Here is a 19,651-nt window from a genome sequence, read left to right on the forward strand (position 1 = left end):
TTCTCCTTTTACTATTCTTACTAAAATTTAAATCTACTACCTTTTATTAACTTCATCTTGAGCATGAAGAACATTTTATTCCCTTCCACTCTGTACTTGATTCTTGGTATTTTAGGATGTGTCTCTTACAAATCTTCACTCCTCACTGTGGAACTGGTCATGTTTTCTAGACAAAGAGCCATTTCCCTCCTCTTTTTAATTCCTCTCTGTTGGTCCACACTTTTCCTGAGCAGCAGGACCCAAAACCTACCACTAGACATCAGCAGTACTGAATAAAAAACTGATTTCTCAGAGCCTACTGGAGTAAAGGCTCCAGTTTCTATATACACTGAGTTTCTTCTTTTGCTACAATACAACACTGTTGTATTGTAGTGCTTATGAATAATGTAATAAATACATTACTTGAACATTTGCCTACAGCAGCAGCAGAGAGTGCATCAGCCCTTTGTCTTTAGTCAAGTATCTTCCAAGATGTAGGTCAACAACATTTTATGCATGTTCCCTTTTCCCAATGGGGCATCTCCACACTGAGCAGTCATGAGAGATTGAAATTAACAGAAGCATGGGCCAGCTGGCATAGGCCAGACCTGTTCTTGGGGCTGCAAGCACAGAACAAAGCACTTTCATTTGAAGCTCTCAGCTGTACAGTGTTTCTTGAAGGTCCTTTCCAACCTTGACAAGCCTATGATTCCTCTTCAGGGCCTACCAGGGCTTTACTTGTTGACATTTAGAGAACAATGAAAAGTCCATCTGTTCCTACAAGCTTTGCTAACGACAATAATGAAATAGATCTAGAGCTACATTTCAAATGCAGAGCCAAGACAGTGGGTTGACCAGCCAATGCAGATCACTTTGAAAACTGTGTGAGGAAGACAAAGAAAGAAAGAAAGCAAACCAAAAAAAGACATGCACAAAACAAAAAACTGGAACAATGAACCAAATAAACAAAGATTAAAAAAAACCACAGACACACACCCCCCAACAACAAATTCAATTCAACCCTAATTCAAACAAAACCCTTTTGGGAGTACAAAAGAGAAAAAAAGAGTATTTAATTACACTAATGTTTAACTGTCAAATAGTTTACTTCCAAATACCAATTCAGAGCTATCTCTCATCTCATTTTCAGAGCTTACTGAACACCAATCCACTTTTGCTGAACTCAGAGTTCTGCTCATAAAGTTCAGAATGGCAATTTTACTGAGTGATGGGCTGACTGATCAGATTAGACAGAAGCATAAGCTGCACCCTAAGTGATATAGATTGAACAGGTGGCCTTCCCTCGGATCTACGGCCTCTTCGAACACTTACAAGTAGAATCCTTCTCTTTTCGATCACGTCTAGAAAATATGCATTCAGACACTTAGTCATCCTTAACCCAACATGAAAATATTTTTCTGGCCTTTAATGCATTTCAAACAGCTTGCTAATAAGCACACCAGCCTTTCCCAAATATACCAGTAACTCACAGGCATTATATAATTTTAACTAAAAAAATAAAATACAGATGTTTAGATGGTATCAACCTCTATAGTCTGCAAAGTAATATGTGTAGATAATAATTCTTAATGAAAAATTCAAAGGCTTCACATTACCGAGACAGAGTCTAAAAATAATGATTTCACATGTACTTAAAATTAAGGATCAGACTTCAAAAAGAATGCATTTGAGACTAGGGAGTGAAATAAACCTTACCTGGACAACTTATGCAGAGTGACAACTAAAGCAATGCATGGTTTGCTTAGCAGGCAAAAAAAATGAGCAGTCAGCTACTTCCTACAGATCAAAGTGTCTGGTACAGGCATATTTTTTTTTACTCTTCACAGAAATAAGGAAAGAGGAGAGGGAGAAACAAAGCCATATATAGAATTTTTAATTGTAAGACTTTTCATAGAAGATAATGACTAACTCAGGTGTTTTAGTAGAGTTGCTTTTCTCACGATATTACATCATGTATTATTTATATCGTAAGTGTTTACTTTGAAGCTACATCTTTGGCCTGAGGACCTTATGACATAATTCTCAGATGACAATAAACAAAGTGCCAGTGGGGCATGGGGAACGAAAAGCAGGAAAAGAATATTAAAAAAAGATAAAAGCTTCCTACCTACATTCATACCCCTCTCATATTCTCATACAGGTGGAGATGAGTACATAGGGATAGTATCCTATGACAGAATCAAGCACAAACTAAGACAGAGGCACTGCTGCAGTTGGTAAATCAATACTACTGAGAGAGAGATTAACAACTCTAAGACCTTGGGATTATGAGCTACTCAGAATGACAAAAGGTCTCTGGACTCATCTCCCAATTAGTCCCATGCTTAAGCGAAGAAAAATTAAAAAAAATGAATGCTAAGGATTACTGACTTTGAAAAAACAAGTTAATTAGGTAAGTATTTTGAATAAAATATATACACCCCTCCTAAGTCAGTCTACCTTTCTATCACTTTATTCCAAGAAGCCTCACATACAACGTGGTAACAAATACTTAAAGGAACCCAGATAAGCCACTTTCTATATTTTGTGCAATACCAGAGGTTTTACTATACATGAGAAATTTCTTAGCAAACCTGCTAGCGACCCCAAAATTATACAAGACTATATTTCATCATTTGCAATATATTTCTAGATACACTATTATTTTGTGTTTTAGCCTATTATTGATGATTTGCATAACTTCTTAAACAACATTGCTAACGAGTCTCATATTTAATATAGTTTCTTGACTGACATTAGTACTTCACAGCTATGTAGCTTTCCAGCCTAATGTGTCACCTTAAATTTGTTTTAGCAGTATTAAGCAAAGGACAACTAACATAATTAGAAATGTAAGGAAAAAACAGCTCATTGAAAAAATACAAAGCTTAAAGACAATAATTAAGAGGTTGGAGAATTGACTAAAGATGTGGAATACCTCTTTTCAAGGCCCCAGATGAGATTAGACCCAGTAAACAGAGAAGCCTGTTTGATCAAACTCTTCCATTATCAAAAGAGAACACAGTGGAAAAGATAAAGGGTCAGACTTTGAGATGTTTCACAAAAGGGAAACATTTTCTGTCTAGTCCTATTATCCATAACATTCCATGTGTTCAGCTCTGGTAGTTGAACTGTAATGCTGTAGCATGCTACAGTCCTTTAACTCTTAGTCACCTTGAAAATACTGCTTTTCTCAGACTTTTAAAAGACCAGTTATGCTGAACATAAAGGAAAAGGAAAGTAAGTATCCTTCAAAGCTACAATATTCAAGAGGAAACACTTCAAGAAACCTGGAGTATTTGAGAGCTATTATGGAAAGATTACATTAAACCTAAAATGTCCTGCAAAGAGATAGTTATTTGTTAACCAACTGAACTATACAGAGTTCCTATAGCAGCATGAATGCAAGAGCCAACAGTGAGACACTAAATTACCTAGACAACAAATCCTTTAGTCCATTTTTAAATTCAACAGTGGAAGTGCACTATTCAACTTCAATGCATATAAATTGCTGTGTATAGTAGAACAATCACAATCTTTTACTAAGCTCTTGTTCCTCTCAGTTTTCTGTGTTGAAGCTCCAGAGTAAACAGGTTCAAGGGATAAGTCATTCATTTTTGTTAGGCAGACTTAAAGATATGAAGATGCTTGAAGGTGCATTGTCCCAATCGGCATTTGTCAGCTGATTTTAAAAAAAAAATAAAGTTTTTTACACAGAAAAATAATTATTCCAGCAGTGGCCAACTCGACCAAATCTGCTGAGGATACTACTAGAATAAAGGACCAGATGGTACTTGCTCCCCACTCTTATTTCCATTCAGAGTCTATTCAGAAAGTATTTTATGCTAATCAATCATAAGCTCTGAATCAGCAGGTTTTCACATTCTAAAATACATTTTGAATGTTCTGGTTTTTTATGCATCAAACTCACTGTGACACTAACCTTATCTTTTCACTACTCTCCATTTGTATCTTGTTGCTATAATAAACACATCAAACAAGACCATTTTTGAACAATAAGGCAGCACTTCTCCCCTTACACTGGAGCAGATCTATCTCACTAGGGAAAAGTGGAAATTACCACTGAGAACTACCAAAAAAAAAAAAAAGAAAAAAGAAAAAAAAACCCAAGGAAGGATAAGAAGAAAATGAAGATCTAAAACTATTTAAGTGAATAGAAAGCACGAGAAAAAGGTACAGCTCATGTATTAACTCTTGCTAGACTTGTTCAGATATGGTTTGATTTCTAATTAAACTTTCTTGTTCACCAGTTAAAATGACACTTCTTGAAAGTACTTTACATTGAAATAATATTAGCATAATAAAAAATTCTCTGCTCTGGCCACCACAGATAATTAGTATTCTGCTGTATTTTCCTTAAAACAAAAAAAGCACCTAAAGTGGCTTTATTTCACCAGCAGTAGTCAGGCAACAGAACATAAAAGCAAGAATTCCAACAGCCATCTCTGAGTGGGCAGCAAGGGCAATCTATAAAACACTTCAAGCAAATCAAGGGAAAGTAGAGGGAGGGAGCAGAGCTCTCTTGATCCCAAGCACAAGGGTCATTCAGCTACTATAGAAGAATTTACAGAAGTCACACAGGAAACCTGAAAATGTGAAGCCCTGAGTTCAGTAATAAGGGAATGTCTAGGCCAACAATACAAATCCTAACTTTTCATAGATCACAACCATTAAATGGAAATTAGTGACTAACTCAATGGTTTTTCAAAGCAAACTCCCAAGTCTTTACAAACTTTGGGAAATGACAAGTTAAAAATATAATTCATCCAAAAGCATGAACAGACTGCCTAGGTACACCACTCATTGCTTTTTCTTCTTCCTAAATTCAAGATACCCATCTTTTGGCAAGGAATACATGGCATTAGGGGAAAGGTCCAAGTAGGACTTCTTTCCCCTCCATCCAAGAAGGAGTTTGTGTTTACAACACGAGTGGTGAAAAGGGAAGTTTATTTCCTAGAAAGCGAGATCACAGATTTCAGCCTGCCCCAAGCAATATCAGTAACGGATGATCAAGTCGGATATTATGAAACCAGAATTAATTCAGCAGCAGATGGTGCCATGTCATTTCTTCAGCTAAAATGCAAAACATACCAACGGGGTAAAGTTTCAGAGAAGGACAAGGGGATATTTGTTTAAGTCAGAGAGCAAAGAAAAACATCAAAACCAACAAAAAGATACGTAATAGGAGTTTTCCAAAACAAGATCTCTCTTGTAGCTTTCCATTAACAGACTCCATGCAGAAGAGTTACTTCCCAGCACCTTGCTATTTAATGCTGTTGATAATTTCTCTCTTATTAGGTGGGGCATTCTTGTGTATTTATAAATGGCTGAACTTCATTAACAGTTACTTAGATATTTTCCTGAAAAAACTTTTACAGCTGATTACAGATGGGCAGTAATTACTGTCTATTGAAACAAAAAGTTTGGATCATTTTAAGGAACCAATGGATAGTACTGCAGTCTATTGCTGTTGCTGATCTAGTTACAGAATGATTTATGACAATGCTTACCACTGTATGGGAAGCATGAAATTAGCATCTCCAGAGCTTATAATATATACCACAGCATAGATGTCCATTCATCTGGCATCTGAGGATCTATTCATGGTGGGAAGCTTAAACACAGCTGTAACTACAGAACAGGAGCCCAAGAAAGAAAATCAATCTCAGCTGCCACCAAAGTGCTTCAAAACACACCTGTGCAAAAAAGGTTCCTTCCACTCAGCTCCTTCTTTCCTAGTGTATCTAACAGTAGCTGGATCTAGCACAGAGGAAAACAACTTCATTATAAAAGCCTAAGAAAATGCTTAAAAAGAATGCAAAAAGGTGAAAAGGTAGAGGGAGGCATGACAACAACAGAGAGCAGATTCCATATGGGGAGAAAAAACCCCACACAGGAACTAACAAAGTAGAAAAAACCCCCTACATAAGACATCCAACTGATCACACAGTTCAAGAACTGCAGGTATGAAAAGAAATGCAGCATTCCATAACAAAGCTTTGCAGTGGGAAGCTAAAGTTGCAATGGATGAACACATCCCACCTACCTAAACAACAGTCAACACTGTATCCTAACGCCATGCCACACCAAGCTTTAGTTGCAAAAATCTCCAGTCTCCACTAAAGTAGTAATTAATGTGTTTTTCCAACATTCTTCATCTCCCTTTCAGAAAACCAGAAACAGAAGCTGTGTGGTTTTAATTCATCCACTGCACTTATTACTTCTACTGTTACTAAAAATGTTTACCAGTAGATCCATTATGTTTTGCACACAGTTTCCATACTGAGCAAACATCAACATTTCACTTTTGTGAAGCAGTGTCACAACATATTGCAGACACCCAGGGTGGGTATGAAAAGGAAATTTTTTAGACATCTCGACGCAGAATTGGGCGCCCAGATCCCAGAGCCTCTCTACACATGTGAGGAGGAGAGCAGCAACCCTCCCATTCTTCACTTGAAGAATGAAACACAAAGCAGATGTCAATCACAGCAGATGCAGCAGTACCAGTGAAGTGCTCTTGCCAAAATAGGGAAGAAGGCAGATAGACACAGACATACCTAGGATGATGAAAAGTGGAAACTTTCACTACTCTATTCTTTATGGATATTAAACATGCCTGATTATGAAACACCATCCTCTGAAGCTTCTTTGTGTTCTGCCCATTAACACAGTTTCAACTGGGCTCCATCCTTCAAGAGAACATGCCCAGTGCCAATGCTCTTTGGTTTCACCAACTAGTACTTCACGCTCTTTTATTGTCCACTCCACCTGAGGTGTCACCCACACATATCAGAGTGACCATCTCCTCTTGACTACTGGTCAGCTTGTACAGCTATTCATCTTTTCACATTGTACTTATTTCTTCTGTTTTAGTACAGCATCTCTAACAAATCAATACTGAAGCTTATCATCTATACATTTAGGGCCTCCACTGACTCAGAGTGGATCAAGGACATCTTTCACCTTTGGAGGGCTAGAAGACAGACATTTTCCTCAATGTTTTACCTTGTTATTTGGATTCTGTTATGGAGAAGACATAACAGACACCCTTCCATGCTTTATCAGATACAGTCCTCCATGCAAAACTTCTGATTAGATCTATCCAAACATTACTGTTCTCCAAAAGTTCCTTTGTTTAACATGTATCCAAAAATGCCAAGGACTGAAATCCAACTTTGTCTTCTTATATCACCACTGCTAGAACATCCTAACAGCGTGGCTCCAAGCCATGGAGCAAGGACAGGCTCTAACTGTTGGAGCCACTTCAATTCCTGCGACCCAGCTCAGGTCTGGTTGGTAAAGGGGTAAAAGTCAGTGCACTTCTGTGTGCATTGACCCCACCCAGCCCCTTCCACAGGTCATACAACAACTCTAAAGTGCACTAACAGACCTACACCACTGGCTGTTGAGGAACTAAATCGTAGGTGGGAACTTCATCTACCCAACATGCCTGAAGCCTACAGATTGTATTTTACCTGTGGACACTACTAAAGTGGCACGAGACACAAGAATTAGAAATTATAATCTACATCCTCTTGTGAACTTGAAACAGTTGCCTACAATGTTGATAACATTTCATAGCCTTCTTGTCAAAAGTTAGTTTCCATATGCTGAAAAAACACTTAAAAAACCAAGACAGAAATTATAGATTTACAAAAAGGATAGCTTTTCACACTTAAAAGAAAGTTCTCTAATCAGATTACTATTTTCTATCATGGGGGCTCTCTGACTTTATCTGAAAACAGACACTACACACAGTCACACAGCAAGCAAAGCTCTTTGCTGAAGTTGCACACCATCATCCACAAAGTTCACAAGTCTTTCAGTGGTGGGTGACAAGACAAAAATGTTTTCTTAATTGGGGAATTTAACATTAGTTACTGGATTATCTGCCAAACTATTTTCAGCTTTCATGCTTCACTAAACCAGAGTATTTAGCTCATCAGTCACAAACCCATTATTACACTGAAGAAAATGGGGAGCAATTAGCATACAAGATGATAGCTTAAAGCTGGTGCTAATTGGAAAGAATGAAGTATTTTTCATTCCTGTTGGATACAATTAGGTGAGACAACCAGGTCCTGGAAAAACAATTTGCTGAACAATTTCAGTGATGTCTATTCCATAACCTGTGTTTAAAGTCTAAGCGAATTCATGCCTTTGCAGTATCTTGCAACCACAGGGGTTGCAAACTAAAAGCTGGTCCAGCTGTACAGCGAGCCTTGTTCAGAAACATACATACAAAACACAACGACTGATTCATCTCAACTGGGGAGATCATCACTGAACTAAGCTCAAGTTGCCAAAAAGAGCTGAAGAACAAAACCAACAAGAAACAGAACGTAAAACTCATAATGCATGGTACAGCATGGCACCAATACACAGTGAGTTGCAAAATCAGTTGCATTACAGGACTGCACAAAACACACAATCAGAAATAAAAGAAAACCATCTACTGGTTTTCTGCTGGTGCATGCTTTTGGTCATGACTGCTGAACAGAGAGGGGGAAATCTTGTACATGAATAGTTAATTTGCCAAAGGGAAGAAAGCTGACAGGAGGAAAAATGCAATCCTTCATTATTAGTGAACTATTAGTGAATTAGACAATTATACTGCAAAAATGCACCTTACAACATTAGAGATTTGTTGCCAAGAACTACAGCTGGGTGACTTTAATTTACTTCTACAAATTCTTTACCATATGTTACTCCTAATCTATTCATCACACACCCACAATTATAAATGTATTTCTACCAGTAGGTTTTTTTATTTAATTCCAAGCTGCAACAAACCTCTGTATTTGTAAATGAACTTCTACATCGCTATTTCTTTTGGCTCAGAACATATTTAATATTTTCTTCAAATGAGAGAGCAGTCTGTAAACCTGTAACACGCCCTATTTTTAGGATCACACCTATCTCATATTTTCCTTTTTAAAAATACAGCCTAATTATGGTTTGGAATAACACCTCCCTGTACATTATGTGAAAAATGCTTCAACAGATAGCATTCAAAAAACCATCTCTCCCCATAGAAAATGTTACTGCAACCAGACTTTAATGAACAACTGCAGCATACACCCCATGTTATCACGCAAGGGTGGTGCTTCTCTGTTTACTGAAAATGTTATTGCACCGTTCCCCCTACACCATGCACCAACAATAACACCGGGTAACATCGCTTATTTCTACATCCTTCAGAGAAAACAAAACAAACCCAAGAAATCACCCTCTTCGTCTTCCTGAACAACCCTTGAATTCTCTAATGTAAGATTGTCCAAGGATCCACTGAGACAAACAGACCTTCCCCTAAAGTCTGATTTCTTGTGGTGTAATACTCCAAGTGTGCCAGCATAGAGAAACTTCTTTAAGTAAAGAAATAAATCAACAGACAGTATCACAATTAAACCCCAAATATTGACATAGGTATACATAAACAGACATAGATATACACACACATACATGTATTTCTCCTCATGCTTCAATCGTGTAAAGACATCTTGGAAATTTAAACATCCATGGGCTAAACTGGAAGTTCTTCAAACAATAAAATAGTATATTCACAGAGAAAACCGAGAAGAGCCAAGAGCTCACTGATGAACAGCAGATTTTTATCTCTGATTAAAGAGCAATTTGAATTAACTGATGTTTTAAAATTATTTAAGTTCCCCTCCCATTATGACTTCTACATACATCTAATTCCTATGTACTGTGAGCAGCCTTATGGAAGTCCATCCCTCTGGTATGTGAGGTTAGACACAGCCTCCGCGGGATAAAAGCCTTTATCCTTCTAAAAATATCAGTGTGCCAGGATCCACTCTCGCAAAGCTCCGTGATGTAAACGGCATCGCCAGAGTCCAGGGGCTGCTCTGCTTCCATGAGTAAGCACAAGCAGCACCGGGCTATAATTAGTTGGAGTATTTTTAGGGTCACTGCTCAAAATTAGAGAGAAATGACTGAGAAAGACCTCAGAATGGTGGGGGCTTCCTCCTCTCCTTTGGCTATCTCCTACTGCTGTGAGGAAAAAGAGGCTCCGCAAGAGCCAAGGCGAGGCGACCCCCCCCCTCTGCAGCGAAGATGCGCCCGGCTGCTGTCCCTGCGCGGGTGGGCGCTAGGAACACGCTGGGAACACGCTGGGAACATGCCGCGGCCCCGCCGCCGCACCCGGCCCGCAGGAGCCGCCGCTTACCTGACCGCCACCCGCACCGAGCTCTCGTCCGCGCCGGCCGACATGGTGCCGCGGGCGAGGGGCGGCCGCGAGCCTCGCCGAGAGCTCCGCCGGGCCGCGGAGGAGGTGGGGGCACTGCTGAAGCTCCCCCCTCACCTCCTCCTCCTGCCCCGCCACCTCCTCTCTCCAGCCATTTTAGGTGACTGAATGAATAGGTAGAAGCCGCGGCAGTGCAGGGCGGTTCGCACCGCTCCTCCTTCTCCTCCTCCTGCCCGCCCCGCTCCGGCCCGGCCCTTCCAACGCCTGGGCGGGGAGCGCTGTCAGTCAGCCACCGGCGGGCCGAGCCACGGCCCTGGTCACCGGGACCCGCCCTGCCGAGTCCTGCTGCAGCCGCAGTGCGTCAGCGGCCCCGCCCCGGGCAGCCGCCAGCACGGGGAGACGGCGGGTGTGCGGACACTCGGCTCTCGGTACCCGCACACAGAGACACCGCCTCCTTTGGATATAGCTCCCTTCGCTACAGACCCCCTTCACAAACACATACTCAGCCCTGTCTTTCCACATACCCCCTTCACACCCACGCACCCGCCCCCGGCTCTCCACATACCCCCTTCACACGCACACACACACACACACGCCCTAATGCGCCTGTCTCTCCACGCATACCTATAAGTACTGTGGACACACGCTCCTCGCATTTGCCTTTCCACACACACACACACACACACGCACACACTCAGTGCTTGCCCTCATGCACACACAGCTCTTCTCATGCCTGCTCTCACATGAAGGCTCTCACGCACGCCTTGCCCGTGCGCCGGCAGCTGTGGGCGCACACGACGCCTTCCAGGTGCCCGGCTCACACGTGCCCCTTCCCCTGGCTCACACGGACACGTGTGGCACTGACACACCTGCACGCAGGGCTCCACATGCGCAGCTCGTCCCCACACAACTCTCCACTCGCGCTGTCAACACGCACAGCTCCTGCACACACAACGCACGAGGGCTCTGCACGCAGCTTCCAAGGCCTCCTTCCTGGGAAAGAGAGGCTTATCCCGCTGTCAGGGCTGGGTCGTTTGTCCTTGCACTTATTTCCCTTTCCCAGGCAGGAATGAGATATCCTCATTCCTCTTCCGGCCCTGTGTGGTCCTTGCGACCCTCATGCCCGTGGGAGCACGCAGCTCTCCCACCTTTCTGGCTGTACTGGCAGGTTTGTTTGCAGAAGCTGCTCAAGCCAGGCATCTCTGTTCTCACTTCACTAATGAAATGCCTAGCTTTTAGTTGGAAACTGAGTGGGTGGATGACACTAATTTTTGATGCAAATAGTATCCCTGCCAGGAAAGAAGCCTGATTATTTTGCCCAAAACAATTCACATTCCTAAGGAAGATTTTCCATCAGAATAGGCCCGGTTTTGAATTTGTAATGATATGCTAAAAACCTTGCAGTTCAAGTTGTTTTGCTTCTAATAGTGAAGGTTGATCACGCCCAGGCCCCAGCCTCTGTCAAAGATGGGCAGGTGAGGTCTCCCAGCCAGATGGGGCCTCTAGCCATACTCCTGGATCTTTCAAAAGTCCGTCCTCCTCAGCAGGAATCCACTGCATTATTGTTACTCTGCATGTTTCTCATAGTTGTTTATCTTTCTGTTTTTCTCTACTTACATAGGAATTGGATTGATTCTAGAAAATGGCTCACCTGGAAGCTGGTATACAAAATGATGGTGTCCTTCTTCTGACTTACACAGCATCGGCATACAAATCCCCAAAAGCATTTGAAAATATGGGGAACTTAAGCTACATACCACATTGCTGAGGTAAACTGAGATAATATTTATCCAAAAGGCAGAGAAATGGAGATCAGATAGTTCAGTATGAAATCACTGAGGGAATCTGGTACAGACAGAACAAAGACTTCATTTCCCTGGGCTTCTCAGCTCATTATTCGGTATTTGATGCCATAAGCCAGATGCTTTGTTTGTCCTTTTGCCACAATATATTATGGAATGAGCAAGATAACAGATAATGAAAAAGCTCCTGCAGGTGAATTGGGTTGGCATTCATACCAAACAGCCTCAGAATGAAAGTGGTAGGAGTTTCATAGTTACGAGCATTTCCAGCTGGAGGGGACTGCCCACTTGTGACTGTGTCATGCATCTGTGGGTATTGTACTGAGCTCTTTAAAAATACCTGCAGCCCACCCACAGTGAGTGGAATCCTATGGCGTAATTAGGTTCTGACAATTTATGTACATGAGATTTACAAGTCAAGCTAACAATAAAACTTAAACAAATATGGAAAAGGTCACTATTTCTTATCCAAAAGTATCTAATGCATTTTTTCAGCTGGCACAGTTACAAGGTTAATGTAATAAGAATACTCGAGCCAAATTTGTACCTTGGCAGTATCTTCCTGCGTTTGTTTCACACAGCATCTTTTGCTGGATGGGCCCCAGTCCAGCAAATCTCATCCACATCACACTGCCCATGCCCATAAAATCCTGCTAAGTCAGTGTCTCTGATTTGCCATGTGAGCTGTGCTGAAAACCCAGCAGGGAGTAGCAGCTGCAGGATGCTCAGACTCAGAATCATACTCTAGGTCTTTCCAGGGCCATTTCTTTTCTGGCTATTGTGTGCCCTTAGACATTTGCTTCAGCTTGACTTCATTCAGCCGTCTCTCTTCCATATTGAAAAAGAAATTAGCAGATTAAAATATCTGGTAGAAGTCCTCCTAAGCTTAATGTCATGTATATAAATGGGTTGGTGTCCACAGATTTCAGATGTAAATGACAAAGATTTGTTATCCACATATTTGTTATCGGTATTAAACAATTTTGGTGCTATAGTAAAACTACTCTATTCAAAGTAATGGTTATTTCAGTCCTACAGTATTACTCCCATATTTTCTATCTTGCATATTTCACTCCAGTTCCATATTTCACACTCAGTTTATCTCCGGAAATTGATATAGCAAGTGACATTTAGCTTCTTGCCATGTTTCGTGCAAATTGCCTGATTTGTCCATTCAGATGCAAAGCAGGAAAAAGACATAGGTCCTTTTTTCTGTAACAGCACATTTTTCTGTGTACCCCGTTTCCAGAAAACATACAACTCTTCTGTCAAAATGAGCTTTTATTTTGTTTTTTCTCAACTTCTCCAATGTAAACAGGCAGAGTGCTATACTGTTAACTTGGCTGCACTAGGAAACTTAAATCAAATCTGCTTTCCATTTCTTATAATGTGAATGACCTCTGCCCTGCAGCATCCTATTCATCTCCTTGAAGGATTAACTTGAATAAATAAGGGCACAATATCTCCCTTCTTTCAGTTGTCTAAATGAGTAGCTAAACTGCCAATGTCTTGCTTATCTTTATTTAAAGCTGTATAAGCTAGATGGTAACATTTACAGATTTGTCCAATCTCACAGCTATTGAATGAGGTTTGCCTGAAGGTCACCTCTCCTCATGGCTACAACACCACAGGTACCACCCCTGGTCACCCCCTGATCAGCTGCAGACATTCCCAGAAAGGAGAAAGCTGCAAGGCTGGGGAGCAGGGAGGAAGTTTACAGCTCTGGTCCCTGCTGGGAGCTCAGAGGAGGACTGCTGGGAACACCCCTCATCCCTCCCTGGCAGCCGTCCCGGGTGACGGCTGTCACACTTTCACCGCCTCCATTCTCCTGCCATATGACTCAGCACCATGAGCTCCATTCACTGGGCAACCAAACAAAAACCTGTGTTTGGAAGGGTGAGTGCTCTGCCTGACACACATGCAGCACACCCTGCACAGATGGTCAAGTTGCCCATAGAGTTCCTGTAAGCCTCAGAAGCTGCCTAAAATCACTGAGCTGCGCACAACCTGAATGAGCCAAGCAGACTCCACTTAGGAGTCAGAGCCCTGTGCTTTGACCTATGTATGTTTGCAGACAAGTTCTATCAGCTGTGCCTCTGCTGTACCAGTTGGTTTTGAAGTGAACTAATTAAAATAGATCACTTAAAATGGAAGAGACATCACTTCAAATTTTTTAACTATGATAATTTACCAGTGCTAAATAAGCCAATTTAGTCAAAAAATTGTCTTGTTAATGTCTTATTTCTTTGACCTATTGAACATATCATTTAATTTGAAGAAGAGATTCTGTTGGGTAATGGAGGTGACTCGGTTTCATTAAGACAGGCAAGAATATGTAAATCACTAATTTCTGATTAATCTGTGTCAAATAGACTAATTGCACCGTGACTGGTAGCTAGCTTCAAGAAAAATCATTAGGTTTTGTCAAGTTAAGCACCTGACCTGGGCATCTGCCCATCTTTATGGAAGACAGATATTCTTTCACGTACAGACAGTGGAACATGAAATATTCGAGTGCTATAAAAGAACAACACTGATGTTCTGAAGGACATTTACTTCTCATCGTCTGCATAGTTCATGCTGTTTTATTAAATCCACACACACAAAATAATCAGCTAGTGTATCATCTCATTAGTGACTATTGTTTTCTTGAATGTATATACTAAATAAACTCTGTTTTGCCACATACAAGCCACAATTTATGCAGTGATTTTTGACACACCATGAAGCCTATATATGCAAATAGAAGATATTGTATACATTACAATGAGCAAAATTTATATAATATTCATTCATGCAATAGTTTGAAGAGTGGGGATATTTTGGCTCATATAGGTGTCCACAGATTTTCTCTATAGCTTTTTGCTTGTCCACATCTGCCTGTGAACTGCGTGACCCGATAGCTCCTTGTATTCCAGTATCTTCTGGTACAGGAAAGGTAACTGGACTCCTATGCAACTGGGTTTCATGAGCTGTTGCTGATGGAAATTATGTCAGCAACATTCACACATCAGCAATAATCACTCCGTTTTATCTCATAAACACTGAACTCTTCAACATTAATATATACAGTGCTTCCAGCTTTCTAGTTGGCAAAGTGAAACTTCTGCTTGCATTTTCTGCTTGATGCCTTTGGCTGACATGAACCTTAGGCTTTTCCACAGTCATCTGTTGTAAGATCTTCACTACAAACAAAACTAGACTTCTAAGAACTGTTACATCTTGATTTTTAAGAACATTCTGAAATTAGTTTTTTCTTCTCTGATTGGCTTCTCATTTTAAACTGCAGGTCTTGGAAAGCAGTCAAGCCTATAAAAGACATTTAAAATACCTTCCATTTTCTTCCCATCTCTCACAAAAGACTTTTGGTTAAATAACAATGAGTAAAGAAAAGTGTTAAGCCACTCTTAACTGGTAGGCTAAAATATGCAACGCGGGAGACTTTGCTTCCAATAACTGTGGAGAAGAAAGCAAGCTGCTGAAGGAAATTATCACTTGGCTCATGACAGTATGGGGGGGAAGTAATCTCAAAGTTGAGAAGGAAAAAAGGAGTGCAAGATGATGTTTATGTAATCAGAATAACACCAGATAAGGAAAGGAAACAGACTGGTTTAGTACAGATGTCTGTGGGGAGAAGACGGTAGAGAAACCAGAAAGGACAGGGTGGAGAAGGAAGTGGGATTTCTGGAATCAAAGCCAAGCAATGGCTCTTCAGGGTTATTTCTGGAGTTGATCAGCATAAGAGGAAAAGCAGCAACAGGTACCTCTGAAGTGAGAAGAAAGGAGGTGGGTGTTTTCCATCTATCTTCCAGAAGATGAATGAACTGTACAGGAGAAAATACAATGAAAAGAAACATATGCTATAGGGATCATATCTGGAGCTGAGCAGAGGATTCAGTGCTACAGTTGATGAAGAAAGAAAGAATTTCATTATGCACTAATGCTTTTTACTCACAAAAATTCTACTGTGTTAACTATATTGTTGTTAACAAAGCAGTATAATTTCCTTTGCTCCTGGCAGCCCAGAGTGGTTGTGTTATATGACAAAAATGTGCTTTTACCCATACACTTATTTATCTTTCCTCTGGGCCTAAGGAATGCTGTAGCTTGTACTATTATAATTGCTGTCTATACTAAGATGGTCATATCAGGATACCTATTTTGATATAAACATACACATTGTATTGTATCCCATGTAGCACAAATACACATTAGATCCCCACTGAACTAGCATTGCTAGACTAGGAGAAAATACAGGAGAAAGAACAGGGCTAAAGCACATCTCTGGGAAAAGCCTCCACTATGTGATCTTAAACAGACTCATGACTCAAATCAGTGGATATCACTAACAATGAATATGCCTTTTATGTCAGTGTGTTTTGAAGATTTGTTGGTTAACTGAAAGTTGAGATCACCTGTTTTGCAATAAAATCTTGCAAGTTCACCCTGGCAACTGGAAGTCCTATCAGGTATTAAAGGAAAAATCTAAATAATTGAGATGAGGGGGGGAAAGACCAAAAAGTAGTCTTTACAGTAATGTAGTTTAGTTTAATCATTTATGATAATACTATTAAAATCTAGCACAGTATGAAGAATAAAATAAATCTTAGCAGGACAAGACCTTACTCGGTCTTTGGGTTGTTAAATATCTCCTGAGATTAGCCAGGTCCTGTAGATTTTGCAAGGGACTTAATCCTGTGGGTCAGAATCTTGTGCTTCTGTACCTGGTCCTTGGGCCTGATTTGCTAACACCTTGAAACAAACCCATTGCGATCAGGATGGCTGAATGTTATGGTGTCTTCATGTTATTGCAAAAGACTACAAAGTAGTAACAGAGTAGTAGCCAGCTATTTTACAGATCATAAGCAAAGCTTGTACAGCTCTTTCCCTTTCTTGTACGGAGAAATTGAGGCAAGGAGGACATGTGAATCGCAGATGCCTGTAGAAGAGATGCTTTGTAGTTGTCAAAAACAGTATTAGGGCTGACTCCTATGCCTGTGCAAACACTATTAGACCACACCTTAATGAGATGAATTATTAATACAAAAGCTGCACAGGAAGTTAACTTCTGCTGCCTCTCACCAAAACCAGCTGTTCAGACTTGAATGTGTCACAGTTGCACAATGTAAATATTGCCTTAAGGATACAGTTACCCAACATGATGGATTTTTCATGATGTCCTTCCTAATAGTATCCGCATCCTTCCTCTGCCCTTCCCACTTCTCCCTTCACCACCATGATTTCAATTTTTGGTTCAGCCTTCTGGAAGGTACTGAATGATGGAAGTCCTGCATGTGTATGGTGAGCACAGCATTAGTAGTCGCAGGGCAGTCTCCTCTGGGCAGCATCCTCTGGGCAGCCTTGCCAATCTGCCCTGGATAAGATAGAAAAAAATTACATATTTAAATGACAAGCATGAAACCCTAGCATATTCCAGATGAAATCAATGTTAAGTTCCCCATCTCTGGTAAAATACCCAGATGAAAGTAGTTCCAATCAGGCCGGAAAATTTTCTGTTTCCCTACAGAACCTGCTAGTGACAACTAGCAGAGGTTAGTTGCTGGCCAGTTCTATTATTACACTGTGTAAACATCTTATCCTGCTGTGCTGTTCTCCCAGAGTCCCTCTCACTTCTCTACATATTCACTAGCCATGGAGTGCCTAAGACTCAAATGGTGAGTTCTTTGGCTTAGAGCTTGTTGTACAATTTTTTTACGGTGAAGTCCTGTTTCCTAATTGGCATCCTTAGGCATTACCACAATAAAACAAATAAATAGTAATAACAAAAAAAGAAGGATGGAAGGTGGGTGAAGACATGACTAATTACCTAAACAATACTTGGACCACAAGCCGTAGGCAACATGGAAGCTTGGGGAAGAGCAAGTGGGTGTAGAGTTACCTGAACAACAGAGGGCTGGGCAGGTAAAGAATAGATCTTGCAAGACAAAACTGAGAGTCTTTATTTTGATAGCATCATGGAATTTATAAATTAAGGGATGACAGCTGTAGATTAGGCATGGCACAGGTTGCTTTACTCTCTATGTGTGTGCAGCCTGGCTTGGCACTGTCACACAGACTCATGAGAAAAAAGGTTAGTTGAAATGGTGATATAACAGGCTGGGAGATGTCAGAAGCAGAAGTTCCCAAACAAGGTTTGCCGAAGGACCATGTGCTGTACCATGGCAGCTACAGCCCCAAGCCTCGCCTTCCCTTCCCCTGAGTAAGCACATGCTTCCATCTCTGGGCTGGGCTTACACTTAGGTGGAGAAGAGGCATTCACTTATCCAGGTAGCAGCAATGGTTAAACAACTCCTCACCTTCCCCTGGAAAAATGCAAGAAACTGAGCCTTGTTTGCCTTAATTACCACTCATGGTGTGTATACAACTTGGAAACACTTAGGCCAAAAGATGATACAACAGTGACAGACTGAATTTTATTTCAGTTTATATTTGTGGACTGGGAGCACAGATACAGTTGCTCCTGAAATGAAAGAGCACTTCTTTGCACAGCAGGTAATGAACTTCCGGAATTCATTGCCACAGGAGGTTGGGAAAGCAGGCTATTAGCAGGCATAAAAAGGGATTAGACAAGATTTGTGAACAATGCCTCTATTAACAGATAATAAAAGGAACAGGCAGTTCCAATGTCTGTGAGCTTAGGAGACTGGACCAGAGGAAGAGGCCAGGTACACATGCTCTCCCTGAAGAGCATCTCCTATTGTCCCTAGTCACTTTGCTCTCTGGATCTGCCTGCCCCATCACTGTTAAAGTTGTGGGGCACTTTCCAGGCTCTACTGCGGCCTTCAAAACCTGTGGCTCAGCCAAGGCAGATGGCCAGCACCCATGCAGCTACCCCGGTGCCATCACAGGCGTTGGGCAGCAATAGCACCTGCAGAACATTTCTTAATTCTCTGATGGGCTAAGCCCTAAGTGGTGCTGCTCTCAAAGAGGGCCAGAAACCAGCATGGGGAAGTTGAAAAGGAGTTCTAAAGGACAAAAAGGAACTGGCTTTAACAAGCCATTCACTGAGGATCAGGAAAATATTGATGGAGGAAGACAAAAAATTCTGTTGACACAGTATGAGTTTGATAATTGTTTGGGATGACACCAAAGGGGCTCATTCCCTAAAAAGTGAATAAAACCAGATATTCCTTTATTTCAGGAGTGGCACTAAAAGGAAGAGTGAATGTCAAACTAGATATGACTTTTCAGCTGTCTCTTTTTCCAGCTGAAGTCTCTAAATCCATTTGATTCTGCTCACACCATTTCTGAGTACTTCTACTGCCCTTTTCTGGATTCTTCCAACTCTGTTACCTCCTGCCTGAAATCAGGAGACTGGACTGGAACTATACTTAGTGTTAGGCTGCACCGTGATGGCATGTTAGGCTAGCATGAGGATGTTCTCTGTTTTTCCCATTTCTTTTGCAAGTCGTCCTGAGGCTGTGTTTGTCTGTTTGTCTTATCCACCATGTAATATCTTTTTCCTGTATGGTAATGGTGAAATCTTTTTGTATTTTGTTTTCCCTGTAAAATGGAAGACCTTTCTCTCCTCTGTCTTTGTGTTTTGAATTTCATTAACCACTTATTATCACTGAGTCATTCTGTATTGAGATTCTTCTAGATATTTTCATAACTATTA

General features: G+C 41.0%; 1 protein-coding gene across 9 annotated transcripts in view; it reads right to left on the reverse strand.

The window, feature by feature from the left end:
• The window catches only part of KIF21A (kinesin family member 21A), an 88,402-nt gene extending 77,855 nt beyond the window's left edge, over window positions 1-10,547 (reverse strand). For 5 of the 9 annotated variants that reach the window (XM_042018302.1, XM_042018301.1, XM_042018299.1 and 2 more), the window contains exon 1: window positions 10,193-10,546. In XM_042018302.1, coding sequence (XP_041874236.1) covers window positions 10,193-10,236 — 44 coding nt within the window. In that variant the 5' untranslated portion in view covers window positions 10,237-10,546. Of the gene's footprint in view, window positions 1-10,192 lie in introns of all 9 variants that reach the window. The other 4 variants (XM_042018305.1, XM_042018304.1, XM_042018303.1 and 1 more) reach the window with 2 other exon arrangements.
• Window positions 10,548-19,651: the final 9,104 nt, after the last annotated feature.

This window comes from Corvus kubaryi, unplaced genomic scaffold (genome assembly GCF_017639235.1).
Source record: "Corvus kubaryi isolate FWS band 111438036 unplaced genomic scaffold, C.kubaryi_AGA036_p1.0 137, whole genome shotgun sequence".
Classification (NCBI taxonomy): domain Eukaryota; kingdom Metazoa; phylum Chordata; class Aves; order Passeriformes; family Corvidae; genus Corvus; species Corvus kubaryi.